A 22,663-nucleotide genomic window follows, 5' to 3' on the forward strand; every position below is an offset into this window, starting at 1 on the left:
TTTTGAAAAATTCAAAATACAACATATACAAAAAATCTAAATTTTTAATATATGATTAATGTAATTGTAATTTATTTTAATAGTAAAAAATAAACAAAAATGATAGAAAGCATACAAATTATTAGTAAATCTTCATTATTTAAAATCATTAATTACTATATATATCATAATCACATTAGGTAATTCCGTAGGTTTTAGTTAAGGAAATAATATATAATAAATAGTCATCTTGCTTTAGTTAATATCATATGATATCATATAGTTGGTATTAAATGTTTCTAGTAAGATATAAAAATCGAATTGGACCAACATGTTTTTCAATTTCAATGTGAGATTGACACGTATGACTAATTAACTACCTAATTGATTGACACATAAGCAAGATGTTTTTTTTAATTATTACAAAATTGAGGTTACATCTTTTCAAATGTTCCTCAATTAATATATAGGGGACAATATAAGATACAATATTTTTTTATTAAATCTTTATTATTCAAAATCATTAATTGTCATATATACTTTTGTCACATTAGGTAATTCTGTAACTTTTATTTAAGGAAATATTAAAGAACATTAATAATGAATTTATGGTTAGATTAATAAAAAATTTATTATATAATTAGATGGACTAACTTATTTCTGTAATGATTGTGCCTGCAAGTTGCTGCATTGTCATTATGTTAGGACGTTCCAGCAGAATAAGAACACAGAGGGTTTGTGTTTGCGAGGGTGAGGGTGAGAGTGAGAGATAAAGATATAATCTTGTGATTTAGTGGATTGCTTGATGCCTGTGGAAGAGGCCTAAACCTCAAGTTTATAACTAAAATACATTCTTCAAATCTGATATATAGTGGCCGGCTAAAAGAAAATTGGTCCAATGAGTACTTAAAATATATTTTCTTGTACGAAACCATCCAAAAAAACTTATTCCTGTAGGTTAAACGCATGTTACAAACCAGATCAACTAGTGATCTCTCAGAACATTCTCGAGTGTAATTCAAAAGCCCGAAAAACACGACAAATCAAATTCAAAACGTGACAGAAAAGAGAGCACTCGCTCACTGGAATTTACTCTTCTGTACACTAAAAGAGGAAAAGTGCAGAGAAGCTTGAGGAGACGTCTTACTCTACTCTCTCACCTCTCCAGACAACGTTCCCTCCTCTTCTTCCCCATCGAACTCTTGTTCTACACCTTTCACCTGCACCAAATCTCTTTCATTAGAAGAAGAGTAGAGTCACCAGTTCTTGATTCTTCAATGGTTACTTAACACCACAACATTAACACAGACAGAGAGAGAGGTGTAGAACTATACAATCTATAGTAAGAAACTGCTTAGGAGGATCTAAACTTACCTCGGGTACATAATGCATCAGCATGTTTTCTATTCCAGATTTCAAAGTAACAGATGAGCTTGGACAACCGCTACAAGCTCCTTGCATCCTCAACTTCACTATTCCGCTTTCACTGTTCAACCCCCACCCAAATGATTTTACTAAAGAGATAAAAAGAACAAAGAGAGAGAGAGACCATAGAGGAAGTAAACTTACGGATCAAACCCACAATACTCAATGTCCCCACCATCATCTTGGACTGCTGGTCTGATGCGAGTTTCTAAGAGTTCCTTGATCATTGCTACGGTTTCAGAGTCATCCTGAATTACAAAAAAAAAAACACTTGTTACCCCCACATGCTTATCTACCATCCAATATATTAAACAATAAATTAACAGAAGAACATATTTATGGGAGAATGGTGACTCCCTCAATGAAAGTTTGTCAGGCAACAAAGCTACTACTTCAATATCCTAACTCATATTTCATCAGCTCACAAAAGCAACTGGCAAACTATAACTCTCAATTAACTCAATATTATGTAGAAGATATTGTTAGAGAATACACAGAAAACGAGCACAAACTAGATGAGAAAACAGACACCCTGACCAGAAGAATATGTAAAAGTATACTCTTCACAATACTAACTAAAGCAAAAATGAGAAGAGTTTTACCTCGTTGATGGCAGTGTCCTTGGCAGCAGCAGCTTGTGAGTCGAGAAACAAAGGCTGGCCAGAGGAGTAGAAATCCATGACAGCTGCAAATATCTCAGGCTTGAGGATATCCCACGATACATCATCAGACTTTGTCACAGTGACGAAATCAGACCCAAAGAAAACTCGAACCACACCTGCAAATATCAAAGAAAGAAGAATCACACACAGCACATTGAAAGACAGAGTAAACAGAAAACAAAATACCGTCAATGGAGTAAATGGACTTGGCTAATGGTGAGCCTAGAGCAGAACGAACGTTAGGGAAATCAGCACTTCCAACCTCCATGACTGGCTTTCCAGGATAAAACATGAGAGAAGAAGGATTCGGAGTAGATTGTGTTTGGATAAACATCGTCCTTCTCTGCCCCACCCCTGCTCCATGAGTTAGACCCTTAAAACAGACTGCTTTATCTGATATACGAAAGCAAACAACCAAAGAAGATCCAAACCTCCGAGAAAAGCCCATTTCTGAGGAAGTGAAAAAGTAGATCTCGAAGAGGAGGTGAGATCACGTGAATTGGTCGGAAAGTGCGTTGCCGCCGAGATGAAGATCGAGCGACGAGATACCAGAAGAAGAGACGAAGAAAGCTTACTACTTCCTCTAGAAATGATCTCACGACCACCCAGTCGCGAAAGAGAATTCACAATCCTCGCGATCCCTTTCATTGCTTCCTCGCCAGTTTAGGGTTTCGACCGGACCGGATTAAAAAGACGGAACCTTTTGTGACGCCGTGTGATGGATTGTTGTCGGAGAGAGAATTGTATTTGTCCTGAACTATTCACCGCTTAGGGGTCTATATGTAAATAGTGTACACACTGAGGATGAAAATTGACTTTTCAAAGAACAAGTCTTTTTTTTTTTTTTTTTTTTTTTTAACCAAAAAAAAAATCTTTATGTTATTACTGAGGATGAAAATTGACTTTTCAAAGAACAAGTCTTTTTTTTTTTTTTTTTTTTTTTTCAACACCAAAGACAAAGTCTTTATGTTATTACAATCGGCAAAATTCTATGTTATAATGGATGAACAAAAAGGCATCAGCTTTGTCACTTTTCAACTAGTTTCTACAACTCAGAACTCGTCTCTCTTCTGTTGTGTCTGAAAGGTTTGGTCTTGGCTACATCCACTACTATCATCCACCCGTTTATAATCTGCGCAATAGAGAAACAACCAATAACATCTTGAGTCAAGTGTCTCTCCTTCTTTCTCTATCACATTCATGTTTAGCTTTACCTTTCCATTCATCTCTTTTAGTGCAACGCTGGCAGCTTCCTCTGTTGTGTACTCTATAAAGGCGTAACCTTTTGATCTCTTTGATATCTTATCCATAATGATTTTGACTGCAGATGGAAGTAACATAATAGGCTGTGATTTTCATTTCCCAGTGATATTTTTGAAGTGCGAATTGGATGGATAGTAAATCATAAGAGTACCTTCCACTAGTTCACCGAATCCTTCAAATGCTGCGCGCAATGTCTTCTCAGATGTGTAGAAAGACAGTCCTGAAAAGTTGAGAAAACCCAAGATACATGTTCTATCAGTAAATGCAAATCCCAATTGAGATGTGACCAAATGTATTAGGAGGAAGCATGAGTTTTTCTTTGTGTCACCTAGCAGATTCTGCCAATGTAATCAAAAGCATACATTCATTTCTCAAGCATACCAGTTATAAACAGCTTCTTAGTCTTAACAGGAGGAGACTCTGAACTTTCTCTAGAATCTTCTTGTGTACTATTATCGCCTTTAGGGAAAGGAAAGAGAATCAAATTACAACAATGTGAGATTCAGATTATACATAAATATCCATAAAAATCAGCTAAAAGGTAGGGCTGTTAAAGATTCTAGGCAATTTTGTTTTCTAAACGTAAGATTAGTAGACCTTCATAGTCTTTGTTTAGTGACTCGAAATTGTTGTCCGGAACAACAGCAAGAACACCAGGTACACCTGCATCAATCAAAACACCATCCCTTCATCTGTTAGCTTAATTCAGGTGAACAAAAACATTGTTGTCTGAATCACAAACCAGCTAACTCCTCGGCGCATGTTTCATCCAGATCACAACAAAAACCGTGTTTGGACTGCCACGAAACATGATAAAGACACATCTGTGCATCCTTTTCACTGCAAAGAAAGGCGTAAAACAATGCTGTTAAAATCTGAAAGTGACAATAGCTCCCCTAAAGACAGAATCAAACAAGAAACTCACTTCCACAAAACCTTGGATAACAACTGAACACAATGATCAACCATCTGTGCTTTAGTAACAATCCCGACTCCTGGCTTGTCTATCCGTACCATCCAATGTTTCACTGTCCCATGATCAAACAAGGAAACACCTGCCTGCTTCCCAATGCCGTAATTCTTATTCCCTGAGCTGTAATCCGCTTCAGGTCTAACAGATAGTACTCCAGGCAAGCCTAAGTTCATAGAACAGAGAATTAAAAACACCTAATTGACCAGAAAAGAAACAGAATTTGCAATAAACATATGAACACTCACTCACGAGCTGGCGTGAAGCATCTTCGTCGATATGACAACAAAACCCGAAATGGGTATCAAAGGAAGCATCATATATACTCATCTGCGCATCCTTTTCGCTGCAAAACAACATTGACAGTAAATAAGAAAATGTTAAAAGCACAAAAACTCAAAAAGAAACAAAAAGAAGAATGAGCAGAAGAAAAGAAACCTACTTGCCCAGCACTTTCGCAAGAATCTCGACATAGTAATCTACAATATCGGATTTTGAAGAAACCCCTTGTGGAGGTTTATCCAATACCACCATCCAATACGTGTTTCTGGAGAGAGTAGAAGAAGAAGAAGACGGTGCGGATACTGCAGAGGAGGAGTATACAAGGTGTGATGAGAAAGAGAGATGATTCTTCCGAAAATTTCCGAACTTTATGTTGGGAGAAAAAGAAGAAGAAGGGAATAATCGGTTATTGACAATGAGTGAAGAAGAGTTGGAGATGGGGAGGAAGAAGGAAGCGGAAGCAATAAGAGCTTCCATGGGAACTCCTTCAAGCTTCTTGCGAGAGCTTTGTTTCCTTTCCTCTGCTCTTTTCTTTGTTATCATTATTCAAACCGATAATTGAATTTAAACCAAATAGAGTCCAATTAGCATAATTTTTAGAAAATAAGATTATTGTCTTAAGCGTTCCAAAAAAAAAAGATTCTTGTCTTAAGATACCACATAAAAATAAGGGATAATTTGCCAAATGACTAAAATCTCAAAGGAAATTAAGTGAATGAATCTCGATCTTGCTCTGTTTGCCGGTCAGTCCTCTGGTTTTCAGAATCTGTACATGGTGAGTCTTCTCCTCCCTATGTGGTCATTCGGTTTGGTTAGGTGCTCGTGTCTCCATGTTTTGATCACATCATCCCAGCACTGGAACCTTGTGCCGCGGCGTTGTTGTCTTCCTATGGATGTGTTCTTCCGGCGTTGTGGTTTGGTTGGTCTGGAGAGCTTCGTGTGGACGTGGTAGTTGTCACTCGGCCCTCTTTTGTATAGGTTCTGTCGTTTCAGGTTTATTTTGCAGCATGTGTTTGTTGTTTTGGAATAAGGCTCGGCTGGCTCGTGGGTGTATTAGGTCTCTGGTCTAGCAGTCTGTACGTGTAGGAATCAAATTAGGAGGTTTTTAGCAAGCCGTTTTTGGGTGTGCCTATCTTAAAGACCTTTTCATCGGGTACGCCAATTTCTATCGGACTCATGATCTCATATTCACTGCAGTTCATCCTTTTGCGGCAAGCAACTTGCACCGACTCTGATGGTTCTTTCATGTGGGCTTTTAGCTGGTTGTATCTTCCCCTTCGTGTCCAGTTTGAGTTGTTGTTTAGTTAGTGTAGTTGTTTTTTATTTTATGTTTCTCGTTTTCTCTGTAATTCTGTCAAAAATTAAAATTAGTAATGATATTTTAACATTTTTACCAAAAAAAAAAAAATTAAGTGAATGACTATGATTTTGAAGTTATTGGAAAAATAACATTTAAACTTCAATTGATCCGGTTATACTCTTTGTTGGTATAAGTCACCGGTAACAAATGAAAATAAGATGACGTTGGCCACTACGTATTGGGCTCACATATAAGCATGTTCTTAAAACATAGAAAGCTTAAATGTTCTATTTCATATCACCAAAATAATATATGACATCCACTCTATGTCAACTCCTACAACCTAAATACTAAATTTTATCTGAACTCTGTCCCAAACTCTAAATACTAAACTTTAATCATTAAACCCTAAACTTAAATAGAAACCGTAAACTTAAATATAAATCTTAAACCCAAATAGAATGAAACACAATACATAGCATAGTACATATTGCTAAAATTATGAAATGTCTATAATTACATGAAAGCAGTTAATGTTGACCTCAGCCGTAGCCCTCACCTTCCCTAACCCTAATCACTAAATTCTAAACCCAAATATAAGCTCTAAACCAAAATATCAAAATCTAAAAAAATACAATATTATGTAATATTAAATTATATTATATAATATTACACTGTAAAATATAGATCATAGTACGATTTTACATGTTCAAAAATATGTAACAATAAAATTTAAGAAAATTAAAAACCATAAACCCAAATAGAAACCATAAACTCAAAAATCTTAAACTCAAATAGAGTGGAACACAATATATAGCATAGTACATATTGGTGAAATTATGAAATGTTTATGATTACATGAAAGCAGTTAATGTTGACTTTAAACGTACCCCTTACCTTCTAAATATTAAACTCTAAACTCTAATCAGTAAACTCTAAACCCAAATATAAACCCTAAACTCAAATATCAAAATCTAAAAAAAATACATAATATTATGAATATTAAATTATATTATGTAATATTAAACTGTACAATATAAATCATAGTACGATTTTTACATGTTCAAAAACATGTAACGATAGGATTTAAGAAAATTACAAACCCTAAATCCAAATCGAAACCATAAACTAAAATATAACCTTAAACCCAAATATAATGGAACATGATACATATCATAGTACATATTGGTGAAATTATAAAATGTCTATTATTACATTTAATGGTGATCTCAACCGTACTCCTCACCTTTTAAATACTAAACCTTAATCACTAAACCCTAAATCCAAATATAAACCCTAAACCCAAATATCAAAATCTAAAAAATACATAATATTATGTAATATTAAATTAAATTATGAAAATTAAATTGTACAATATAGATCATAGTACGATTTTTACATGTTCAAAAACATGTAACGATAGAATTTAAAAAAATTATAAACTATATTTATAAAAAGAGAACATTCTTCATTAATCGTCAAATAGAACGGAATATGATAATATAGTATAGTATCATCAAAATAGATTAAGACCGATAACTAACCGAGGAGATCCATATTGAGGCCATTGGAGGATGAAAGGAGCAACGATAAAGAAGATCAAAAGTGATGATACTGAAATCTGATGATAGACGGTAAAGAGAAACACAAAATTATGGTTAAAGTGGATTGATCAGAAATGAGGTGATCTTGTTTCCAATAATGTAACATTGGCGATGAAATGAAAAAAAAAACAGAAAAAAAAGAAGAAATGTAACCGATAATAAAAAGAAAGAGAAAAGATAGAATTGCCATTATTATAGAATATACATAGAATATCGGTCTGACTTATTTTTGGTTAGTTTGTGAATTATAAAAAAATTTAAACGTTTTAGGGTGCAATTTCCCTAAAAATAACATCTCAAAAATCATTTATCAAAAATATAAAACTAAAATATCTGTAAAATATAGACTTTAGTCTTTAGAATTAAAAATTCAGTATTCAAAGTTTAATATTAAAAATAAGTAATTATGTATATGAAATTTATTACTATTTGCTAAAGATAATATAACCAATGGGATTTGGTAATAAATCCAAGCAGATTAACCGGAGATAGAAGAACTGTGCTAATCCAACCTGAGGTCCGACGGTTTAAAAGAAAACCGGGAATCTTCCGGTTATAACCCAAAAAAAAACATTGGATCTGTAAGAAAAACAAAACTCTCCGTCTCGAACAGGAGAGATGAAGAAGCACGCCGGAGCCGAGAAGAAGAGGGTTAAACGATCACCAGGATCTGCATCCTCCACCGCTAGAGATTCCGCTTCCGATCCTCCACCTAGGGTTTGCTTCTCTCTTCTCTCATTATACGCTGATCTCTTTCAGACAAAACATTGTGTTTAGGTTACCTTTCCCTTTTGTTTGGATCCGTCTTCAATCTCTGATGGAGAATAAATCTGTGATGATAATAAAACAAAATTTGATTACTGTTTTCTAAATTGTATGTAAATGTGCAGATATGTAATGTGTGGAATGTTACATTGTTGAAAGTTTGAGTCTTTGGCCATTGTAACGTGAATTGATTCCTTTTTTTTTTTTTGTGGTTTAATAGAAGCAAGGTGTGAAGAAGGATGTGTTTCAGGTGTTTGCTGAGAAAGTTAGAGACAACAAGGGGTTGGAATCGAGATGGGCTGTTATGGAGGAAGCACGAGTCGAATACTTCAGAGGCAAAGACTTCGTGAGCTTCTTGAAGAATCACCCCGAGTGTAAAGAGATTCTTGAAGAAGATAAAGACCTTGACGCTGAAGATATCGCCAATGTGTTGTTGGGGAAGAACCTTCTTGTCCGTTGTGATCGTGTCACTAAAACTCTTCGCCCCGGGAAGAAGAAGCTGTCTACTTGGCCTGCTCATCTTGAGATTTTCCGTGTAAGTTTGGTTGGTCTTGTTTCATATGCTAAGCTGTTCTTTACTTGAGTGAGATGTGTATTCAATAGCTCTAGGGTTTCATGCTTTGATTTTGTTTTTTTTTTTTATGATCTTTGTAATGCGCAGGAAGATCAAGGTTTCTCTGAAACTGATGCATTTTTTGCATGGACGTTTGAGAAAAGGCATCCACTGTGGCAAACGCTTTTGTCCTTCTTCTGGCCTGTATTGACTCTCGCTATTTGTTTGTTTCCTGTGTACCCACACCGTTGCAAACTCATTGTTCTCTACTCATGTGCTGGCATTCTTTTGATGATTCTCTCCTTGCTTTTCGGTAAGCTCTACATATATTAACCTGCTTAAAGTAGGTTTATATTGGCTTATGTTTTTTCTTGATTACCGTGGATGTTGCAGTGAGAGCAGTTGCTTTCGGTGCGATGTGGATTCTTCTTGGAAAGCGTGTCTGGTTCTTCCCCAACATTCTTGCGGAGGAAGCCACATTGAAGGAACTGTTCCGTTTCTGGCCAAAGAAAGACGAGGAAGAACCTCCCAAGTGGACATCTCGACTTTTCTACACAGTAGTGGCTGTTGTTGTTGTCATGCTGCTCAGGCGCCATGCCCCTGATGAAGCTGCTCGGGCCAGGTACGGAACTTAAACCAAGACAACGTCATTTGATTGCTATGAGTTCTCTGTTTCACTGAACCTTTTACGGGTTCTTGGTCTCTCATTTGTTTGCAGCAGAGGCTGACTTGTGATAACTTTGTGTGAATACAGGTACCAAAGAAGGATGTCCAACATCATTGATGATGTTCTTGAATGGTCACCAAAGCTAGCACTCTCTGGTTTGATGGAGAATCAGCCACCTGTGAACATCACAGATGCGGCTAAAAACTCCTCAGATGCAGAAGCAGGTCCCGACCATACTGAAGATGCTGAACTGGACGAAACTCAAGACGAGGAGGAAGCTGAAGACTTGGCCAACTCCGATATAAAAACATAAAAAAGAAATAGATAAACATAAGTCACTGTAACAATAAGTCAGCCTATGTGACCAAGACTAAGTTTAGTACTTGTAAGAAAGTCTTGAAAGATTTTGTGGGTATTCAATTACTCTTTTTTCAGTTTGCACACTTTGGAATTTAATTTTAAAAACATAGTTTTGGATTCAAAAATGTACTAAAGAGAGTTGACAAAAGAAAGCAGTAACATTTGACATATCCCAAAAGAAGAAAAACACAGAAGTATTTGTACAGAGGACTCTTCAATGGCTGCTACCAAATAAGCCAACAAAGAGAAAGCCAAGAATGAGTTGCCAGTGGAGATGTCATTTGATGGCTAGACGAGCTTGAGAAGTATGGTTTGAGGAAATGCTGTTCCATTGTTGCCCTGAACAGTCTGCTTCTTCCCTTCTCTTAGAAGCTGAGCTTTGCATCTCTTCAGACTGTTTTCTACACTCATCATTCCAGGCTTCAGGTTGGTCAGAGTGAGATGACGTCGGGGACTGAGTAGCATTGTTCTTTTCTCCAGGTTTTGGCTGTGAAGCTTCGGTGTTTGTTTTCTTTGCAAACCGTCCTCCAGTGCCCCTAGGCCTCCTCATAGCATGCTGATGCCGAGATTCATGGAGATAAGGCTGTGTAGCATGATGCAGTGAGCAGTGTGGTGAGTTCACATTTAGATCAGAGCTCTTGAGAAACTAGTAATAATATCATTGATGGTAAATGCAATTCACCTTTCTGGATTTGATTAGCTTCATTTCAAGCTCAGCCTTGGCGCGTGCCTGCCTTCGCCTAAGTATCGCCTGGTACTGTTTAGCATTCACATAAACTGGTTCCTGTGCAACCTCAGGAGGCAGTGGCATTCTTGAATGAGGCATCCCACCATATGGAACATAAGCCTGATAAGGGAAACTGATAGCTTATCACGAAAGTCGCATGGAAAGCATAAATCAAAATTAACCAACTAACTGCATCTTCTTGTTTACTTGTAACAAAAATCATTACACACCATGAACACTGTTAAACCTGCTAAACTTTAGCACCTACGATTAATAGAATATTTTAACCAGTAATCTCATGTCTCACAATCCAATAGAGACATACCATCCAAAATAGTCGTAACGTAGAAAAAATAGTAGTTGGGGATTAAGGAAAGATTTATATATACGACGGTAAAAAGTTATACCATGGGATAGGCTCCCATCATTCCAGCATAATAAGGATCCTGGTACGGATTTGAGGATGCCCATCCCTGCATGTTCCATAACCAAAAAACTTGAACGGTAAGCAACCACAGCTAAAAATAAAAGCAGAATAGAAAATTTAATCAGGAGGTTTACAACTGTGTGGCTAACAAGTTGAGGGTGAGGAGGTCCTGTGACGCCAACATGCACAAGTTCTTGACTTTTTTCACTGTAATCTCCAGCTGCATATCGAAAACACAGTAACAAAACTTGGTGAAAAAAAAACAACTGTAAGCAAATCCACAAAGCGTAAAGCACCAGAGAGAACAAGTCAGTGCACCTGATTCTTGGGGAGAGGTTGTGACTTGTGGTGATTCCTTGTTACCATTATCATCTCTATTAGATGGTGACTTGGACCCATTGGTTGATTCCCAATTGTTTTGGTTCTCCAACGCTATCGACTTATCTCCAGCTTCCTCCACTAAAGAACTTGCATTGCAGGCAGCAGCAGCACGTTGCCAAGGGTTTAAACTATTTATGGAGGAAGATGATGTATGATGATGAACCACCTCTGAAACGATCTGATTCCCACCGTCAGGTTTCTTCGAATGCATGTCTTCACTTTCCTACTCAAAATCTGATTGTTAGTGATGAAATTTCAACTACACAGACCAAAAGTCGATACGAATTTCACAAATTACAACTCTCACAAACTCTAAAAACGATTCAGTAACAAGTAAGCAGGCAAAAACCCAGAACACAATCAATGATTGAATCCACCAAATCTAATGAAATTTCAAAACTTTGAAGGGAAGAAGAGAAGAGACAGAGCAAAACCCTAAGAACAACAAAAGGGTCTAAGCAGCTCATGCAATCAACAAGGAATTGATAATAATTGAAAATTTCAACATACCATTCAATCAAAGAGCGAACACACCGTCTCGGAAGAGTCTGACGAGTGATTGAAGGAGACGAAGAGGAACGATCTGAGCAGGAGGAAGAAGAAGAAAAAATATAATTTTTGTGGAATTGAGTTGAATTAAAGTATTTTATTTTTGTTTTGATCGTCGTAGGAATTTACAACATAAGTTTTGTTCCGTTTTGAATCTTGGTTCCACGTGTTCGCCACGTGAACGGCGGCAACATTAATTCTTTTGACTTATTTTTGTGGATAGATGTTAAATATGATAATTCGATTGCGAGAAGTTTTATGGGCCTATAACGGGCTTCAAAGTCCTAAACTATAAGGACCATTATCTTAATTTTTTTGTATGCGTGGGAAGTTTCACGACAAGAGTGGATTCATGTTTCAATCTACCTTTACTGAGATAGAAATAGAAATAGAAATCAAAGAATGATAACTGAAATAGTTTATTAAAATTTTGTTTGTGCAAGAAAAATAGAAGAATTTGAAATTAAAGATATATAAAGGGATCTGTAATATGATTATGTTCAACTCTATTATTGATTTCGGTTGCAATTGATGTGCCAAATTTTTTTTGATAAATATAATTTATTTATGACAAATAAAACAAACTGAAACAGAAATCTATATTATGTAATTAAGATAGTTTTTTACTAATTTAATTAAAATAGTTCGATTTTTTGTCAAAAAGAGATTAAAATAGAAACGAATGAGTAGAAAGAATAAGCGAAAATTTTAATTTAACTAAAGATAAAGAGGAATAATTATTTTATCATAAAATGGCTATTTAGTTTAGTTAAACATAAATCGCAGTTTTGTAAAATTTTGTAACTGATACAACTTTATAGAATAGCAAAATCTTTATATTATTGTACGGGTTATCAATTAAATTCACAATCATCATGTTCAGTGTTCTTTATTCTTTCTGTCGAATATTTATCCTTGTTATTTCTTGATTCAAGTAAATCAATTAGTTTTTTTTTTCAAACTAACTAAAATATGGGCTTCTTGGTTTTTTATATTCTATTTTACTCGATGGAGTTTTGTTTAAAATCTGTGTGCTTTCTTACATTTTTATTAATATTTTTGCGTACTTTGACTCGGCTTGTTTGGATTTGTATTCGACAATATCACCTTAATTCGTCAAGAATGCATTATCTTTTATGTGGAGAAAAAGAAGAAAGAAAAGTCTTATTTTCTGTATCATTGATGATCGAATAAAACTTTTTGTGAGAAAATATGAAAGAAAAAAGAAAGAGAAAAATTTAGTTTAAAAAAAAAAAAAAAAAAAAAAATGATGAGAAAAGCCGCACGAGTCGGGTTCATTGGATTCCCTTGGCAGATGTTATCCTCTGCCTCGACACTGCGGCCATCCCCACTAACTCTTCACATATTTCTCGTCTCTTTGCTTTTACTAAATTTTTAAACATATCTATATTTCTAATTAGTGGAAGATAACAAAAAGAAAAAGGTGAACGTAATTAGGGATGAAAGTGGGTACAAACCTATATTGAACTTTAAAATACAACACAAAGATAACTTTCTTTTTCATACATAAAGGTAAGTTGAAAAAAATAAGCTTCTCTAAACAAACTAATAGAATTGATTTCAATATTGATATCATCATTCATTTTCTTCTTAATAGTATGAATCATAAATTTAAAATAATCCGGCTGATTAAGTTGGTGTTACATAGTTTAAGAAAATAAAATAAAGTGGTTATGCTTGAACGTTTCATGGTCGTTGTCTTATTTATACGTGGGATTAATGTGATTTTGAAAAAGTTCTTAAATCTCTCAAAATCTATTTTCTTTAACTTTATTTTTATTAAGATCTGTGTGCATGCATATAGAAAAGTTATGTGGAATTGTTTGAGAATCACAAACTCAACGGTGTAAATTTGTAACTAGTTATGGTTTGTTCTTAATGTTGCTGGGACCTTAACTCTGCATGTGTAATGTTTCCATCAATCAAATGAACATGGAAAAGTGAACAAAAACTCAAGCAATATGAACAAACTAGCAACGAAGAACGATACGTTAGGTGAACAAATCTCTCAATCCATGCCCAATGTACAAAAACCGACAAAGCTAATAGGTCCAGAAATTAAAGTCAGTAGCAACCTAACACATAGCACTTGAGAAAAAAGGAAGCAAGAAAAACATAAAAAACATAAAAAAAATAAAAAGGTCATGAATTAATATAGTTTAAACCGTAGTTGATTTTCTCATAAAATAATACCCGACCACAAAACTCAAACCGACTTCATTCAAATCTCTCCCAAAAAAAACAAGCGCCAAAGGAACAATTTGTTAAAAACAAACCAAAATAATAAGGAAAAAAGAAAAACATCACTAGATATCATTATAATATACTCTTCGTTATTGTATTAACAAATCAAAGAGATGAAATCTTGATCATCTTCTCATACTACTTTCTATATCGATCGATCCTAGCACCAATAACAAAAAAAAAGACTACAAATATTAATTCAAATCTGTTTATTGATGGTTTGCTTTGACGAAGAAGAGCTCTATCTCTGGAGGAGCAAAGAAAACGATCTGTCTCCGACGTAACGTGCAGTTCGGTGGGACTCTTTGCTTCTTCGGCGCTGGTGGACACGTCAGCATCTCCGGTATCCGAGACTTTTGAGATTTTGGGGTACAACAACCGTCGCCGACACCACCTTTACCCGGTGACGACGTCAGCACCTTCGGAGAAGGAGAGTGAACAGAGTAGCTTGTGTCTTTAGGTGAAAACGTCGTCGTTGTGGAAGAACACGGGGAGACAATAGTAGATGAAGAAGTATGGTCGAGAATAGTGGGTGTGTCGGTGTTCTTGTGTTGTGGAAGCTTTTTCTTGAAATGGGTTCTTTTGAGTTTCTTCTCAGCTCGGTTTGGTTTTCTTGCTTTTCTTGATGCCATTTTAGACCTAATCAAAAGAGAGTTTTCCCAAGAAAAGAAAAGAAGAAGTGCTTTTTCCTTTGCAATGTTAGGTGGGTGAAAGAGAGAAAGAATAAGAAGAGAGACGTTGTTTATTAGCTTAGTTAGTATATATAGTATATGACACCAGTCAACACGTTAGTGGGAGGGTCACTTACGTTTCTACATTTTGACTACCTAACGTTTTTACTATAGGAGGATCCAAAGTAGGCCCGGGCATGGATTGAATATCCGGATTTTTAAAGATATTTATTATTTGTTTGGTACATCACGGATACAAATAATTTTAAAATTTTGATACAAATTTGTTTTGTAAAATATTTTTTTGCATGATATATATGATAAAAAATTAAAAGAAGTTGTGAATCTACATATTTTGTAAATTTTTTTAACTTAATTAACAATTATAATAACAGAAAACTTAAGAAAAAAATTATAATTGTCATAAATGTGTTCTCTTCCTTTTGTGTAATATTTTTATATAAGTAATAATGTGAATATAATTTATCAAATCTTATGTTAGAATAATAATTATATAATTGTATACATTAAAAGCTTTAAATATAATCAAGATATACATGTATTTATATATTGTCGGATCAGATCAGATATTCGCTTTCTAAAATTTTAATATTTGTGATCTGCTTCGATTTTAACGGATATTGATTTTTACTATTTGCTTTGTTTCGAAAATTTACGGATATCCGGAATTTTCGGATCGAATCGAAACGAATAACAAATCAAATCAAATTTAACGGATAAAATGTCAAGCCCTAATCCAAAGAAAAAGTAAAGCGATCATAGTGGGATTTGAGATTTATAACTAAATAAATATTTTAAAATTAATTTTAATAATTTAGCAGCTATGCTATGTATTTACAATATTAAAAAAAAAAAAAAAAAAAACTAATGCGAATGTTTCATTCGTATCTGACTGATCCTTAAACAGGTTATAAGGTTTTTTCTTCTTCTTTCGTTTCGTTAAAGATCAATTGCATGTATGTAATGCAAGTCTGACAGACAAAATTGGTTGTATATTCTTACTTTCCATTTTTAAAGACTGAATGCAATAAGACATTGAAAATGCATATCAGTTTTTTTTAAAAGACATTGAAAATGCACAGAAAGATAGTGGTAAGTTTTGCTGATATTGACTCTACTACTACAACTTCTGTTGCGTTCTCACCGACCAAAAGAAGGGAAGAAAGAGGAAAAATGAAAATGAAAATGAAAAATTAGCTTACCACCTCTTTTCACAAATGGTAGATAGCTTTGCTTTCCCCACCACTTGTGCTCAAAATGGGTAGTTTAAATTTTTTACGAAGAACAATATTTTCCTTTTGAACTTTATTTTTCTTTACAGAAATATGTTTCTTATTTAACTTCATCCTATTACTAATATATTCACCAGAAAGAGCTTAAGAATCCCATAACCCATATGAAACATTAAACAAAGATATATATCATTTGATAAAAAGAAATTCATTTTCGAACACTCTCTCTCTACTTTTTCTCTCTCGACACAAAAAAAAAAGAAATCGTCTCCTCCCCCGGCACGGTGGCCTCGGCGCCGTCGCCGGTGGCTCTCTCTTAACCCTTCCTCTTTCCTTCTTTGCTTTCTCCTCGCATCTACGTCCTGCAGTTGATATGTCGAAGCCCTAGGGAGCTCTGCCGGACACTGGCTCTCTGGATCTGGAGCTCGGTGACAGATCTAGTCAATGGCGGCCTTCCCCGGTGTCAAGATGAGGCAGCAAGGCGTTTGGCAAGGGGAGAGTCGGATTTTCGGTGATGAGTGAGCGTTTTTCCAGATCTGTTTTGCTTCATCGATTGCTTCCGCGAATTGGTGGCGCGTGGGCTTTGGAAGAGTCTCACCCGATACGGATCTGTCCTTTCGTCGGTGTGGAGAGGCGGTTGTCTCCGTAAGTTTGCCGCCTTGGTGTCTCGGCTTTGGACCGGGTCTCAACCCCTTTCAAGAAGTGCCTCGGAGGTCCCCGACTTCTAGACGTGCAGCGGTGGTCTCTTCTCTGGCGGTGTCAGATGCAGGTTTCCTCGACGGCGCGTGAAGACATTCGGCTCTCTTGACGCGTGGAGTTGTCTATGCTCAGGCGTCGGAGATCCGGTGGTGTTCCTCGGTCTTTGTCTCCTCCAGCCTTCGGTTTAAGCAGCAGAGAGCCCTTCTCGGAACTGTGCACCTTCTGTTTTGGGTATTTCGAGCCGATTCTTCATTGTATCTGCAACTCCGTCCTGTCACTGGTTGTTGCTTCAGCCTAGCCTTTTGATTCATCCTCTAGTTTTTAGAGGTGATGCGTGTGAAATGGTTGGACCTTCAGGTGGTCTCTGAAGGTTCATTTCCCTCTCCGTGACGGCGCGTTTGGTCTCCGGCTATCCCAGTGCCTTGTGGGTCTTCGATCTTCTCAGCAAGCTGGAGTCCATCAATGGCTTGCAGGTGCTCGTCTCAGCGTGTTTTTAGACAGCCACATCTCAGCCCGTTTTACGGTTTCTTTTGGCCGAAGCGTCTCTGTTTCGGTTCTAGGAAATCTTCAGGTTATCTCTCCACTCCCCCTATCTATAGATCAAGATCAAGTCTCGGGTTAGTGTGTCGAATACGACCTCTCCGTATCACCGTACTGGTCAGGTTCTGGCAAGAGAGACGGACTTGTTGAGGATGGTGGTTCCCCTTAACTAGTTGGTCTGTTTCGATTCCCATTTCTTGATAGTCGGTAAGAGAAAGAGAGTGTCGTGTGGATCGAGCAGCTTTATGTCGGCGCTGGTTTGAGAGAAAGTATCTTTGCATTGGTCGTCTAAATTTCGATTTGGTCGGCGTCGTTGGCCGCGTACTTCTGGTGATGACGGGAACCGGTAACGGATCCCCGAACCTTAGGTTTTTTCCCTCCCGATGTTTTTATGCTTTTCTCTCCTTGTGTAATAGTGATAAGCCTAATCTATTTGTGAGATTCACTGTTTATTCGACGATTAGCCGGAGGTCTTGTTCCAGGTTGATATTTCAATCTAATATATATAATTTAAAAAATATATATATACCATATTTCCCTAATCCAAACTAAGATATATAATAAAAAATTTAGCAAAAAAAAAACTGAGATATATAATTCAAATATGAAAGACTATACTTTTGGTGAGAATATAGAAGTTGACAAATAAAAAACCGAGGTGCGATTTCTTAATTAAGGTTATGATATTGGAAATGTTGTAAAATCGTTATTGGTTAAAAGAGAATTCTCTTGAGCCAGAGGCCCAGAGCCACTATGAAAATGGTTGGGAAATTGAAAAAAGGAAAAAGCTAGAAACAGAGAAGAAAAGAAAAACAGGAATATCATTGTAAGCTTCTACAAACATGATGTCATTTATTCAGGTTTACAGTGCTGCTGTAGTATTTAACTGTTCACATGGTAAGAGCATTGTCAATGTATTATTCCATGTTTATTTTGAAATGGTGTATTTTGGGTTTTATTCCGATGTATTATTTTCTATTTTTTACTTAAAATAATATCCAAAATAATTTCATTTTTATTCAATTAATAATTGTTAGTAAAACTTTTTACTTATAAAAATTATCAATTAACCCCAACTATAGTATATTTATAACACTTTCAGAAAATATAATTTATTTAAATTAAAAAATTATTATTAAAAGTACAATAATCATAAATATATATATATAAGATAGTATATCGGAATATTATTTTTCCAAATGGTCAACTAATGCATTCATAATGAATAATGATTTTTTTTATCTTTGATTTTCTTAATCGAACAAGAAAATTTTAAAACGGTCATTTTCATCGTGTGGGCAATACTTTACCGATTTTGGCAGTTCTAGAAATGATTTATTGGATTGTTAGATCATTTATTTATGTTTATTTATTTTATATTTTTATGTTTAGTTTTGATATTTTTATTAGTTTATGCTTCTTTATGTAAAATTATTAAATTTCTTAGGAAAATCATATTTCTTTTCATGTTATTGTATTATTTTTTAATATTTAAGTATGAAATAAAAATCAATATTTAAAAGACCAATATATAAATAAAAAAATTAATTCCAAAATAGAGTAAATGGTGAGATTGCTCCATAAATAGAGTAAATTTAGTCATTACTCTATTTTGGAGTTGGAAATAGAGTAGAGTTAGAATATATTTCATTCAAAACAATATTCGAAATAGAAAATAGAATATGGTTGGAGATATCTTAAATGTGATATTTGGAAGTACTAAAATATTTCAATTAAAAATACATTAATATTGTTTGAATGCCCACAGGATCCGACAGCGACAAACGTGAAAGTTGACCTTTTTCCCATGTTAACCCATTAATTTATTGTTTTGATTTTTTGAGAAGATGAGGTTACTATTAACTAGTACGTTTTTTTCTGCCGTCAAAATAGTGTGCAGAGTGTGATAATAAATGGCCAGTTAATAATTGATCAGATAACATTTTCCTAAGATGATATTCATTGTAGAGGAATACATCTATATATTCACATACAAGAGGATCTTAAGAAGTTTGTTTGAACAAAAACGGTATTGATCTTTCTTTACTGTCGTACGTTACTCTGTTTGATAAAGTAGAGATTCCTGCTACACTGAATGAAAGCACGTTTATTGCAGGTCTTTTAGGCTGGGGTTCTTATCGTAATATAAGATACGGTCTCTTAGCTTTTAACTAAAAAAATTAAAAGACTGTATCTTATATTACGATAAAAACTCTAACCTAAGAAACCTGTAATATACATGCTCCGAAAGGAAAATATAGAAAAGTGAAAGAAAGGAAGATATAATGAATTAGAAAAGGATTACCAGAAAAATAGAGAAAATAGTAATAAGATAATGTTGACACAAACTTTGATGTAGCTAGTAAGGAAGACGATCACGTGGACTGACATGCAAATTTAATCTATATAGTAGTATATAATAAGTATATTAGCTACAAATATGCATGGATTTTTGTACACCACAACTAACTCTTTCGGATTTTAGTATAGTATGGTTGTACCAGTATATATTAGTCTATTAGAAACAACAACAACAATGTCAATTCTAAAAACAAATGTTAAAATCAAAAGTGAACAAACCTTTCCAAATGGTGTTTCAAAAAAAAAAAAAAAAGAACAAACCTTTCCAAACCAAACAAGTACATAAAATATGCGAGACTGGCTCTTGTCATGGGATCCTAAAACATAGGATTCACTATGCTAATCGGCAATTGAGATTCTCATTCATCTTAGATGTTCACACATCAAAGATAAACGAAGCATTAATTTATATATTATTAAAACAAGAATCTAATCTATTAATTTAGAATCTTCTTTTTTTATCTACCACTAAAAATTGTCATTTAAGTTTTGGACATTTTCCAAAATCTAATAATAATCTTTATCATTTAAAATAGTACGATCATGTTTGGTTCCTTTAATATGTCAATATCACTTAATTTAAACCAACTTCCAAATAAATAGTAATTTGGGTATCTACAATCTACAAATATAATAAGAATACACTATTTATATTTTTATATCAGTGAATACACGATTTATATTTTTATATCAGTTTAACAATACAAGTATCAACCTTTGTATTGCATTCATATTACAGTCATTATATACACCCTACATCACTTGAACTAAACCAACTTTATAAGTTGCTTCTCCTTAGTTACCACGTTCTGCAGCACATGCTACACAAACTCAATTCATATTTGTCAAACGTTCATCATTCCAAAAAAATTGTCACAATGTTTATATTTACATGAGTTTTGTGTAATACACCATTCCATGCAGTTATCAATTGATGAATGGTTTAATAAACAAATTCATGTATGTTTCACTTCGTTTCACAAATCTTGCAACCTCCATACATCAAAATCATTTATCTTTAACATAAAATATACGTCCAATCTATCAATTTACGATCCTATTTTTATCTACCATTAACAAGTCATAGTAGGACCACTTACAAAATTAGTTAATATGACATATTTGATTATTTACATTAATAATAAACCAACTATAAATTTGATTTTTTTTAAATTATAACAAAATCTGTTGAAAAAGAATCTAACAAAATCATATTAAAAATCTAAATATTTTTATAAATTAACATATTAATTAATTTCGTAATTAGTAATATAATATTATTATAAATCAATATTAACTAAATTTTATTATAAAAAAGAAAATAAAAATTATATACATTTTTTTTTATAAATTCTATAATTCTATTATGTATTATATAAAAAATAGAAGGGCTATATGAATTAAATATGAAAATTTTATTAAATAGGTAAATTAACAACAAAAAAAATTGATTCATTTAAATAAATTATCTGTCATCATTAAAATGGGTTAAAATTCGTAGACTATATGATATTTTTATACAAAAATAAATTATTAGCATAGGTTAACTTTTATATCTACAACTAGATATTATATTTTTATTTATTTTAAAACTCTCAACAATGTATTGTTTAAAATATTTATATACAAAATATAAAAGTAATAATAACCTTTAGTTCATATACTATTTAAAACATATGTTACCAGAAAACTATTAAATTTTATTAATTCATTTAAAATATTAATGACAAATAAAATTTTAATTTTAATTTTTATTTTAATTATAAAAAAATCAGTTGAGAAAAAATTAGAAAATATTACCAAAATTCAAATATTTTTATATAAAATAATTTATTAATGTAGTAGCAAAAACAACTTCAAAATTCATGTAATCTTCCAAACTCAAAATAGTAGTGTAATTTTTCAAAGTTTTCTTGAAAAAATATAAAATTTTGAAAATAAATGTTGAAACTCAAAATGATAATATTTCAAATTTTACAAAATATAAAATCATATATAATAAAGAATAAATTTTTGAAATCCACCACAAAAAAAACAAACTATATATGTTGTAAGAACTAAAACAATCTAATATTTTGAAATCTTAATTAAAAAATAAAAAGAAAACTTAATATTATAACATCCAAAAGATATCCAATATCAATAAAATGTACTAAAATAATATGATAGATTCTACTATATATAAAAGTTACTAAAATAATATGACTATATAATTTAAACCAAACAATGTTTTTACTTATAAATCCCGTAAAACACTAACATAATATATGTTAAAGTATATTTTTTAAACACAACATGTAAATATAAATTATCTTAAACATATTCTTTTCTTTAATATAAATAAATAAATTTTAAAAATGTATTACCGCAAAATTTATAAATTAAAAAAACATATTTTGAAGGAGGTTATCTATTTGATTATTTCATATCGTTATTTTATCGTATTTAATTCAAAAATATATTAGTAAGTAATAAAAATTAATAACAAATTAAAATGTATTACACAAATCACTATATTTAATGATGTCGAATAAGAAATATAAACAATAATATTAAAGAGTTATACAATATAGAATACTAAAATAGAAATTATATATTTAAAACATTTGTAATAATATCAAATACATTTATAAAATAAAAAATATATGCGCGGACGTGCGAGTTAAAATCTAGTATTGTTTGAAATAAACTTGTTACCCTATGTAATTTTTACTGTTTTAAACTATTCATAAAACTCTCATTAAAAATAAATTAGCCATTACTTATACGTTAGATTATTTAAATAAATACACTATCACATATGAGATTATTCTACCACCTAGATGATATTTTTTAATTTTAAATATTTCATATTAACTATAAAAAAACTTATAACTTTTAAGAAATTATTATTGCTTATATACTAATTAAATTTATAATTATAACTAGAAATATTATAAGTAAATATTAATTCAGTGTAA

The 22,663-nt window shown here is 33.2% G+C and overlaps 5 protein-coding genes across 7 annotated transcripts; 1 reads left to right on the forward strand and 4 right to left on the reverse strand.

Annotated features, from left to right (window-relative positions):
- Positions 1 to 911: 911 nt before the first annotated feature.
- Positions 912 to 2,821, reverse strand: LOC106343912 (nifU-like protein 4, mitochondrial). Of its 2 annotated transcripts, none has more exons than XM_013783272.1 (6): positions 2,497 to 2,821; positions 2,253 to 2,416; positions 2,007 to 2,182; positions 1,549 to 1,652; positions 1,354 to 1,465; positions 912 to 1,199 (listed from the first exon to the last, which is right to left on the reverse strand). In XM_013783272.1, the coding sequence occupies exons 1-6, from the start codon at positions 2,712 to 2,714 to the stop codon at positions 1,128 to 1,130; spliced, it is 846 nt and encodes a 281-aa protein (XP_013638726.1). In that variant the 5' UTR covers positions 2,715 to 2,821; the 3' UTR covers positions 912 to 1,127. The 2 variants fall into 2 exon arrangements, with proteins under 2 accessions (XP_013638726.1, XP_013638725.1); XM_013783271.1 differs by having other exon boundaries at positions 2,253 to 2,420; positions 2,498 to 2,819.
- A 189-nt stretch (positions 2,822 to 3,010) lies between these two features.
- On the reverse strand, positions 3,011 to 5,113 carry LOC106292895. Its single transcript, XM_013728563.1, has 9 exons — positions 4,742 to 5,113; positions 4,548 to 4,645; positions 4,255 to 4,465; positions 4,072 to 4,169; positions 3,927 to 3,992; positions 3,711 to 3,788; positions 3,481 to 3,549; positions 3,281 to 3,387; positions 3,011 to 3,198 (listed from the first exon to the last, which is right to left on the reverse strand). Exons 1-9 carry the CDS (start codon positions 5,056 to 5,058, stop codon positions 3,112 to 3,114), a joined length of 1,131 nt encoding a protein of 376 aa, XP_013584017.1. The 5' UTR covers positions 5,059 to 5,113; the 3' UTR covers positions 3,011 to 3,111.
- Positions 5,114 to 8,029: 2,916 nt separating this feature from the next.
- Positions 8,030 to 9,913, forward strand: LOC106295850. The gene is made up of 5 exons (XM_013731843.1): positions 8,030 to 8,202; positions 8,471 to 8,785; positions 8,912 to 9,116; positions 9,197 to 9,425; positions 9,558 to 9,913. Exons 1-5 carry the CDS (start codon positions 8,104 to 8,106, stop codon positions 9,781 to 9,783), a joined length of 1,074 nt encoding a protein of 357 aa, XP_013587297.1. The 5' UTR covers positions 8,030 to 8,103; the 3' UTR covers positions 9,784 to 9,913.
- A 72-nt stretch (positions 9,914 to 9,985) lies between these two features.
- Positions 9,986 to 12,024, reverse strand: LOC106295851 (nuclear transcription factor Y subunit A-9). 2 transcript variants are annotated; one of them, XM_013731845.1, is made up of 6 exons: positions 11,876 to 12,024; positions 11,303 to 11,588; positions 11,122 to 11,204; positions 10,965 to 11,030; positions 10,513 to 10,677; positions 9,986 to 10,413 (listed from the first exon to the last, which is right to left on the reverse strand). In XM_013731845.1, exons 1-6 carry the CDS (start codon positions 11,876 to 11,878, stop codon positions 10,108 to 10,110), a joined length of 909 nt encoding a protein of 302 aa, XP_013587299.1. In that variant the 5' UTR covers positions 11,879 to 12,024; the 3' UTR covers positions 9,986 to 10,107. The 2 variants fall into 2 exon arrangements, with proteins under 2 accessions (XP_013587299.1, XP_013587298.1); XM_013731844.1 differs by having other exon boundaries at positions 11,119 to 11,204; positions 11,876 to 12,023.
- Positions 12,025 to 14,219: 2,195 nt separating this feature from the next.
- LOC106293255 lies at positions 14,220 to 14,914 on the reverse strand. Its single transcript, XM_013728911.1, has one exon. It carries the CDS (start codon positions 14,809 to 14,811, stop codon positions 14,389 to 14,391), a length of 423 nt encoding a protein of 140 aa, XP_013584365.1. The 5' UTR covers positions 14,812 to 14,914; the 3' UTR covers positions 14,220 to 14,388.
- Between the last annotated feature and the right edge of the window lie 7,749 nt (positions 14,915 to 22,663).

Source organism: Brassica oleracea, chromosome C5 (assembly GCF_000695525.1).
Source record: "Brassica oleracea var. oleracea cultivar TO1000 chromosome C5, BOL, whole genome shotgun sequence".
Classification (NCBI taxonomy): domain Eukaryota; kingdom Viridiplantae; phylum Streptophyta; class Magnoliopsida; order Brassicales; family Brassicaceae; genus Brassica; species Brassica oleracea.